At 36.9% G+C, this 10,570-nt stretch overlaps 1 protein-coding gene across 1 annotated transcript in view; it reads right to left on the bottom strand.

The window, feature by feature from the left end:
• The window catches only part of LOC102813504 (gephyrin-like), a 750,251-nt gene that overhangs the window by 207,492 nt on the left and 532,189 nt on the right, over positions 1-10,570 (bottom strand). The window contains exon 11 of the mRNA XM_006873064.1: positions 8,470-8,607. Within this exon, the coding sequence (XP_006873126.1) occupies positions 8,470-8,607 (138 nt within the window). The remainder of the gene's footprint in view (positions 1-8,469; positions 8,608-10,570) is intronic.

Consider the following 10,570-nt stretch of genomic DNA (forward strand, 5'->3'; position numbering starts at 1 on the left):
ACACATGTACCTTACTGGATGGAATACATAGGAATAAAATTGACTACATCCAAGGTAAGAGTTGATAGAAAAGTTGAATATCATCAGTCAGAACAAGGTCAGATATTGAATGCAGGACAGGCCAACAATTTCTCATAAGCAAGTTCAAGTTGAAACTGAAGAAAATTAAAATAAATGTACAAGAACAAAAATACGGCTTTGTGTATATCCCACCTGAATTTAGAGACCATCTCAAGAACAAATTTGAGACACTAAACACTAATGACTGAAGACCAGACAAGCTGAGAGATGACATCAAGAACATCAGACATAAAAACAGTGAAAGGTCAATAAAAAGGCAAGCAACAAAGAAAAGAACAAAATGAATGTAAGAAGAGACTTTTAAACTTCCTTTAGAACATAGCAAAGCTAAACAGTGGCTGCAGCAATGGGCACAAGTGTAGAAATGATTGAGGCTGGTACAAGACTGGGAGGTGTTTCATCCTGTTGCGCATAAGGTAGTTGTATGGTCCAACTCAATGCACCAAACTACAACAATAACAACATATACATGTGAAATCTGGACAATGAATAAGGAAAATTGATGAAGAATTGATATATTTGAATTATGGTGCTGGCAAAGAATACTGTAAAGTACCATGGAGTGCTAGAAGATCAAAGAAATCTGTCTTGGAAGAAGTATAGCCAAAATGCTCCTTAGAAGCTAGGATGGCAAGAATTCATCTCACATACTTGGACATATTAATAGGAAGGATCAGTCCTTGGAAAAGTACATAAAAAATGGAGGGTCAGTGAAAAAGAGGAAGACACTCAACAAAATGGACTGACACAGAGGCTGAAACAAAACTAAAGTGACTAGAAAAAAATGATGAAGTAAAAGAGCTGAACAGAAAATTTCAAAGGGCAGCTCAAGAAGACAAAGTAAAGTATTATAATGATTCAACACATACTCAAGAATATGAGCCTGTTCATTTATCCCTGATACAGCTCAAGGCCTATCACAGGAGTTAGAAAAATAAAAAACACTGCAGTCACCACATGCCCTTGCATAAGGAAAGGCAAATTCATCACAGAATCACCACATTCATGACAGAAAGCTGCCAGCATAATGAAGAAATAAGGCAACTTTGCTTCCATTTAATTACATCACTGTTCTATACACTCACAAAGTAGGGATACATAAAACATATTCTTTCAAAACCAATTATTAAAAAAATCTTTTAAATGGAAATGATCCAAACGTGTGATTTTTAGGAAGAAAATCATGTTGCTTTCAAGTTTTTCAAAAGTTATGTCATGCATGCATTATGGAAGTATTGGGTTCCAAACATCTCCTCCACTTACTGTGGACCAAATTCCTTAATTTATTTCAGTCTTAATTGTCTCATTGGTATACTGGAGTTGCTTAAGGGAGCTCTGGCATGGTACCAGTCTGGGTTAATGTGCCAGACTGCAAAGCTGTTGGAACTGCAAGGTCGGCTTCAAGCTCACCAGCCACTCCTCGGAAACCCTATACAGGGTCGCTATGGGTCGGAATCAACTTGACAGCACTTCACAACAAGGATAAAATACCCATCTGTCAACTTGCCATACTATGGTGGCTTGTGTGTTGCTATGCTGCTGGAAGCTATACTACAGGTATTTCAAAATACCAGCAGGGAAAGTGTTTGGACATTTAAATAGACATATATTTTCTGGTTTGTACATGTACATAAAAAAAAACTAAAAAAGGGAATACAGGTAAATGCTGTTGATTGATGGTACATGGAAAGGATTGAAATTTTTATTGTGTAATTTTTATTCACATTGCAATGAAACAAAATATGATTTATTAAATATAAAACTGATAATCTACCCTGTAGACTTTCACTCAATTCACAATAAAAACTTTTAAAAAAGTATTATAATGAGATGTGTAACAACCAAAAAGTTAGAAAACCAAAATAGAAAATGCTCTGCATTCTTCAAGCTGAAAGAACTAAAAACAAACTCAACTTGAAAATAAGACTCAACTTGCACTACTGGAGGATTCTATGTGCACAATATTAAATGAAGCATCAAAAGATTCAAGGAATAATTGTACCAAAAATAACTGGTCAATGCTCAACCATTTCAGGAGGTAACATATGATTTAAGAAGTGATGGTAATGCAGGAAGAAATCCAAGCTGCACTGAAAGCATTAGTGAAAAGCAAGGCTCTGGGAGTTGACAGAGTAGCAACTGAAGTGTTTCAATAAACTGATGCAGTATTAGAGGCACTGGAGCTCTGGTAGCATAGTGGTTATGAATTGGGCTGCTAACCTCAAGGTCGGTAGTTTTAAACTACCAGCAGTTCCATGGGAGAAAGAAGAGGCTTTTTGCTCCCATAAAGATTTACAGCCTTGGAAACCCTGTGCAGGGTCACTATGAGTCATAACCAAATCCACGGCACTTAACAACAACCACAACAACTTTTCTATGGCAAGAAACTTGGAAGATCTGGCTAACTGACTGGAAGAGATACTTCTTTATGTCCATTCCAAAGAAAGGTGACCCAAGAGAATGCAGAGATTATTGAACAATAATTAGCATAAGTAAAATTTGCTGAAGAGAATTTTAAAAATGGCCACAACAGCACACAGATATGGAACTGCAGGAAATTCTAGTCAAATTCAGAAGAGGAAATGGAATGAGGGATATCATTACTGATCGATCTTGGTTGAAAGCAGACTGTGTGGATCATTAAAGACTATGGATAACACTGCAAAAAATGGAAATTCCAGAACACTTAATTGTTCTCATTTGGAACCTGTACATATAACAATAGTTCAAATAGAACAAGGGGAAACTGAATGACTTAAAGTTAAGGAAAGTTTGTGTCAGGGTTCTATCATTTCATCATATTTATTCAATCTATATGCTTAGCAAATAATCCGAGAAGCTGAACTATATGAAGAAGAATGCAGACATCAGGATTGGAGGAAAGTTCACTAACAACTTGCAACATGCAGATGTCACAACCTTGCTTGCTAAAAGCAAAGAGGACTTGAAGTAATTATGGATGAAGATAAATGATATATCAAATGATGTACTACTTTGGGCCAATATGCTGCAACAGACCTCTTTAAAGTACTTAAGAGCAAAGATATCACACTTGAGGACTAAGGTGTACCTGACCCAAGGCATGGCTCCTTCAATTGCCTTATATAAATGTAAAGGTGGACAATGAATAAGAAAGACTGGAGAAGAATAGATGCATTTGAATTATGCTGTTGGCAAAGAATACTGAAAGTACTGTGGAGTGCCTGCAAAACAAACCATCTGTCTTGGAAGAAATATAGTTGGATGATCCTTAGAAGCAAGGATCAGGAGGGATCAGTCCCTGGAAAAGACATCATGCTTAGTAAAATAAAGGGTCAATGAAAAACAGGACGACCCTCAATGAGATGGATTGACACAGTGGCTGCAAAAATGGGCTCAAACATAGGAATCTCCAGATAGTAAGGATGGCGCAGGAGTAGGTAGGATTTCGTTCTGATGCAACGCCACCGAACAAAAACATATTATTTATATGATGAAGTTTTTTAAACACTAAAGTGCTTCATAGGTCTATAACTCCCTTTTGCATTAAAAATAGACTTGACCTAACTCAAAAATTGAATACAAACTGCATTATTTTTCACCATCATGGGTGGAATTACTTGACAAAGAAATTCAGCATCAATGAGGAGTCTGATTACTTTTGAGTGACAACTAATTTAATTTCAAATGAAGGAGAAGCAAACATCTGAATGGAAAAGAAAATCCAAATGACAGTATTTATTGTTTTCTCTCCTTTGAAGAAAAATGGCCATTTTCAACTTTTTTTTTTTTTCCTTTAAAGGTGCTAAAATTTCTGTCTAAATGTGTTTTGGCATACACAGTGAGATTTTTCTAAGAATTGATGGTAAGAAAAAGTCTCCTGCAATCACAGGAGGTCAGGGATAATTAATTTTTATAAAAGGTAATGTATTATTAATATTTTAAAACTCATTTATATTCATATTTTCTAAAAATGTCTTGGTGTCATAATTGATAGCAATAATTATCTGGATATTCTGCATTTAATAACAGAAGTAAACTTTTTCATTAAAATTGGTTTCTGGAGTCATACAGATTGATTTCCTACTCTATTGTATTTTCTGATCTCAATTTCCTTTAACATGTTAACGCGGAGTAAAACAACAGAAAAAGTTTAAGTCTAATGCTATTTAAAAGATAGCATGTAAAAACTACAGGACAAGTGCAAAAATAATGATAATTTTTGTTGAAATAGAATTATGAACCAAAGAGATAGAATCAGACATCTAATATTTCTTTAGTTTGTTATTATTGTTGCTAAGTACCATCGAGTTGGTTCCAACTCACAGCAATCCTGCATAATAATTTCTGAGAAGGAGCTGGTGGGTTTGAACTGCCAACTTGTGGCCTGAAGTCCATTACTGATCCTACAGCACCACACCAGGGAGAGTTTTAAAATTTAAGTTAAAATAACGATATTTTTTCTGTCTTTAAAAAATTAGTAATGGAAGAAGAGCACTGTCATGTAGTAAAAATACCAATGGAAATTTTGACAGCTTAATCCCATTTGTTCTTTGCTAGTTTGAGTCTGAGTTTCTTTACTGAAAAACAAAAGTTCCCCATTGTATACTCTAGTTTAAGTATTTTAATATTCTACAAATGAAGCCCTTTATTTTTAAAATCAATCCTTTTATGCTGTTTTAAGTAACATGAAGATGTAGGAGCTGTATTTTATTCAGAATGTACTAAAAATACCATATATGCTAAATTTATAGAAATTGAAGTTATTGATTAAAAACTGAAAACACTGGGGAAATTTACCTTTCCATTATCTTTCTATAACATGCTTTTAATGCACTGAGAGCAGTAAATAAGAGTAGTAATTCCAAGGTGAAATTAAATGATATTTTACAGACATATTTTTCACAACAGAAAAACAAAATTACAAGACACATTCGTTATTGTCCATGTCTTACAGAAAAGACATTAGACAGACTCAGTGTTAACTATATTCTCACTTAGTGCTTATTATTCATTTAACCAATTGCCATTCAGTAGATTCCAACTCATGGTGACCCATGTGTGTCAGAAAACTGTGCTCAAGGGAATTTTCAATGGCTGCTTTTTCTGAAGTATACTGCTAGCTAGGCTTTTGTTCCAAGACACCCCTTGTTGTTGTTGTTGTTAGGTGCCATCGAGTCGATACGGACCCATAGTGACCGTATGCACAGCAGAACCTAAACACTGCCTGATCCTGGGCCAACCTCACTACTGCTGCCACTCTTAAGTTCATCGATATTGCCACTTGGCCAGTCCATCTTGTTCAGGATCTTTCTCTTTTTCTCTGACCCTCCAACTTACCAAACATGATCTCCTTCTCCAGCGACTGGTCCCTCCTGACGATATGTCCAAAGTATGAAAGACGAACTTTTGCCACCTTGGCCTCCAAGGATCACTCTGGCTGCACTTCTTCCAAAACGGATCTATTGCTTCTTTTGGCGGCCCATGGCACTTTCAATATTCTCCTCCAACACCATAACTCAAAAGCATCAATTCTTCTATGGTTTTCCTTATTCACTGTCCAGCTTTCGCATGCATATGATATTATAGAAAATACCATGGCTTGGGTCAGGTGCACCTTAGTCTTCAAGTTGACATCTTTGTTCTTCAACACTTTTAAAAGGTCTTGCGCAGTAGATTTGCCTAATGCAATACATTGTTTGTTTCTTGACTGCTGCTTCTGTGAGTGTTGATAGTTGATCCAAGTAGAATGAAGTCCTTGACAACTTCAATCTTTTATCCATTGATAAGAATGCTGTTTATTGGTCCAGTGGTGATGATTTTTGTTTTCTTTACCTTGAGATGTAATCCATACCGAAGGCTGTGCTCTTTGATCTTCATCAGTAAATGTTTTAAGTCCTCTTCACTTTCAGCAAGCAAGGTTGTATCATCTGCATATCGCAGGTTGTTAATGAGTCTTCCTCCAATCCTGATGCCACGTTTTTTCTTCATCAAACCCAGCTACTTGGATTATTTGCTCAGCATACAGGTTGAATAAGTAAGGTGAAAGAATACAACCTTGTCGCACACCTTTTTAAATTTTAAACCATTCAGTGTTGCCATGTTCTGTTCAAACAACTGCCTCTTGGGTCAGATACAGATTCCTCATGAGCACAATTAAGTGTTTCGGAATACTCATACTTCGCAATGTTGTCCATAGCTTGTCATGATCCACACAATCAAAAGCCTTTGTGTAGTCTATAAAGCACACGTAAACATCTTTCTGATATTCTCTTCCAGTCAAGATCCATCGCACATCAGCAATGATATCCCTCATTCCACGGCTTCTTCTGAATCTACCTTGAATCTCTGGAAGTTCTCTGTCAATGTATGATTGTAGCCGTTTCTGTATTACCTTTACTAAAACTTTACTCGAATGAGATATCAAAGAGATTGTCTGATGATTTCCGCATTCCGTTGGGTCACCTCTCTTTGGAATGGGCACAAATATGGATCTCTTCCAATCAGTCAGTCAGATACTTGTCTTCCAAATTTCTTGGCAGAGATGAGTAAGTGCATCCTGTGCCACCTCACTTTCTTGAAAAATTTCAATGTTTATTCCATCAATTCCTGGTGCCTTGTTCTTTGCCAATTCCTTCAATACACCTTGGACTTCCTCCTTCAGTATCATTGGCTGTTGATCATATGTTGCCTCTTGAAACGGTTGAACATTAACCATTTCCTTTTGGTACAGTGACTCTGTGTATTCCTTCCATCTTCTCTTGATGCTTTCTGCATCATTCAGTAATTTGCCCAGAGACTCTTTCAATAACGAAAGTCGAGGCTTGAATTTTTTCTTCAGTTCCCTTAGCTTGAGAAATGATGAGTGTGTTCTTCCTTTTTGGTTTTCTGATTTACAAAGATTTGCACATTTGTTGTAATATTTGGCTTTATCTTCTCGAGCTGATCTTTGAAATTTTCTGTTCAGCTCTTGAACCTCTTCATTTGTTCCATTTGCTTTAGTATCTCTACGCTGGACAGCAAGTTTCAGTGTCTCTTCTGACATCCATTTTGACCTTTTCGTTCTTTCTTGACTTCTCAATGGCATTTTGCTTTCTTCATGTATGATGTTCTTGATGTCATCCACAACTCTTCTGGTCTTTAGTCTTTAGTGTTTAATGTATCAAATCTGTTCTTCAAATGATCTCTAAATTCAGGTGGGATATATTCAAGGTCATATTTTGGCTCTCATGAACTTGTTTTCATTTTCTTCAGCTTCAGTTTGAATTTGCATATGAGTAATTGATGGTCTGTTCCACAGTCTGCCCCAGGCCTTGTTTTCACTGATGATATGGAGCTTTTCCATCGTCTCTTTCCACAGATGTAGTCAATTTGATTTATATGTATTCCACCTGGTGAGGTCCATGTGTATAGTCATCTCTTATGCTGTCTAAAGAAGGTATTTGAAATGAACAAATCATTGGTTTTGCAGAATTCTATCATGCGTTCTCCAGCATCATTTCTATCACCAAGTCCGTATTTTCCAACTACTGATCCTTCCTCTTTGCTCCCAACCTTTGCATTCCAATCACCAGTAATGATCAATAATGATTGCATGTTTGATCAATTTCAGGTATACCACTACTATTTTAAATACCAGCAGGGTCACCCATGGTGGACAGGTTTCAGATGAGCTTCCAGATGAAGACAGACTAGGAAGAAAGTGTGACGAAATACTTCGGAATATTTAGTTACTGAAAACCTTATGAATAGCAGATAAAGATACCTTTAGGTGGACCGAAACTGACAACCTTTTGATTAGCAGCTAAATTAGTTAACTGTTTAGAGTATTTTCATGGGCAGCAGCAATAAGTTAATAGGCTCCTGGTTTCTTAGGAACCTAAGATTTTATGGGTGCTTTGAGCCATTGGTAGCTTAGTGGTAGAATTCCTGCCTTCATGCCAAAGGCCCAAGTTCAATTTGCAGCCAATATATTTCCTGTGCAGCCACTGTTCAGTAGAGGCTTGTGTGTTATTATGGTGCTGGACAGGTTTTAACAGAGCATCCAAATTAAGACAGACTAGGAAAAAAGTGCTGGAAATATACTTCCAAAAACCAGTCAATATAAACTCTGTGGATCTCCATGACTGGTCATAGGGATGAGGCAGGACCAGATAGTGTCTTATTTCATTGTGCATGGGGTCACCATGAGTTATGAGATGACATAAGCAGCAAACGACAGCAATAATGGGTGCTTTACCATGTATACCTTTAAGACTGACCTTACAGTTGAGTAGAAATAATAATGATAGTATGATAGCAATGATTGTGAGAATGATTAATAACCTTTCTACAACAGGATAATTGCACTAGTGTTGTTACTTGGGAAAATGAAGAAAAGAAAGGATCATGTGTAAATATTAGTAGTACCTCTATAGTTGATGATTTCTGTCCCAAGCACCGGAGTCATCTCCAGGACTGTGATGAAGGCTTTGTCCATAGAAGTCAAAGGAAACGGAGACATGCGGTGCCTCCTAGCCACCTTGGTAATATCAACAGCACTGTGACCTAAGCAGGAAGATAATTAAGAGAATATGATGCCGGAACATTGATTAAAAGTGAGAATCACTTATAAATATCAGTAACTCCAGAGTTCAAATGGCCCCAAATGAAGACTGAAAGGTGAGAAATTATTTCTCCTGCTTTCAAAATACAGCCTGCCCTGGTATCTATTAGCAATGCTATATTATGTGTCAAAATTTCCTGAAATTTAATAATGATATTGGCTAATTCTTTTTGAATGCTTTCTATATGTCAGCTACTGTTCTAAATGAATTAGTTAATTCTTATGGGAGAGTGCCATTATCATCCTTATTTATCGATGAAGAAATAGAGACCTAGAGAGATTATACATCTTGGCCTAAATCACACAGCCAGTAATAGAAGGGCCAGGATTCTAACCTAGGTAGTTTGACTTCAGAGCCCATGCTTTCAACCAATACACTAACTTCTGAATACTTAATGAACTAGTTAATAAAATGAAGAACTCTAAACTGGTATTTCTTTAGGACTTTGTAAGTTTTCTTTCTTGTGAAAAAAGGTCATGTTATAAGGAGATTATATATCTACTCTACTCCCTACATGACATTGTACAGTCCCATGGTGTTAAGTATCACCCATACACTGACTCATAATTTTGCATCTCTAATCCCAACCTCTGTCGTCAACTCTAGATTTTTATATCATCTAATATCTAGTAGATAATATACATTTCAAGACTTGTAAATCATTCAACAAGCACTTGGTAGTGGTAAAAGGCAGCTCAGAATTAACATATATAAAATCAAACTAGATTCTATTACTCCCATTCCATTCACGTGATACCTTATTCTCCTGCAATTCCCACTTCAGTATATGAGAGAAAGTGAAAAAGTATTGCTACAATATTATAGAAACCTTTATTAAACAAAAATATTAAAATGTGAAACTATACTGTCTTGACATGTTGTTGTTGTTAAGTACTGTGGAGTTGGTTCTGACTCATAGTGACCCTGCACAGGGTTTCTGAAGCTATAAATCTTTAAGGGAGCAGAACGCCTCATCTTTCTCCCGCGGAACTGCTAGTAGTTTCAAACTGTTGACCTTGAGGTTGGCAGCCTGACTCGTAACCACTATGCTACCAGAGCTCCTTAGTATCTTGACATATCCTCCACCATTATACCCTTCTGAAGATGGTGTTCCCATCTCACTAACCCATTCCCAAAGATTTCTGTGCTCTCCAATTTATATTATGTCAAAACAGCAGAGGCTCAGATTCTTTCTGTTCCTTTCCATTGTTCTTTTAGTTTGGGGAACAAAAAGAAGTACGAAGGGGAAAGATCAGCGCTGTAGGGTGGATGGGGTAAGGTCTCCCAAGGAAATTTTTGTAGGATAGCCCTTGTTCCCATACTGACCTCTGGGTTTTGAATCTGATCTGACACTTTTTTGAAGATGTCCTAATGAGACTAAGATGTGAATTACTGAGGCAATTTTTCTGCAGCCATCCACTGATCACAAAGGCATATTTAAACATATCTTCCTTGGAATAAACTCAGGTGTATAAGAACTAAAACCCTAATAGCAATACTTTTTGACTAGTTGTTGTTAAGTGTTGTTGAACTGGTTCTGACTCATATCTCACTTTTCCTGTGAATTGGGTGGAGGTTTACAGAGCAAATTAGTTTTCCAGTTAATAATTCATATACATTTTGTTTCATGTCATTGATTACAACCCCTACAATATAACATCACTTATCCCACTTTGTTGTTGTTGTGGTTGTTGTTAAGTGCTGTGGAGTCAGTTCCAACTCATAGCGACACTGTACAGGGTTTCTGAGGTAGTAAATCTTTACAGGAGCAGAGAGCCTCATCTTTTCCCGCAGAACAGCTGGTAGTTTCGAACTGCTGACTGGGAGTAGCAGCCCGATTCGTAACCACTAGGTCAGCAGTTCGAAACTATCAGCCGCTCCGCGGGAGAAAGATGAGGCTTTCT

This window comes from Chrysochloris asiatica, unplaced genomic scaffold (assembly GCF_000296735.1).
Source record: "Chrysochloris asiatica unplaced genomic scaffold, ChrAsi1.0 scaffold00221, whole genome shotgun sequence".
Classification (NCBI taxonomy): domain Eukaryota; kingdom Metazoa; phylum Chordata; class Mammalia; order Afrosoricida; family Chrysochloridae; genus Chrysochloris; species Chrysochloris asiatica.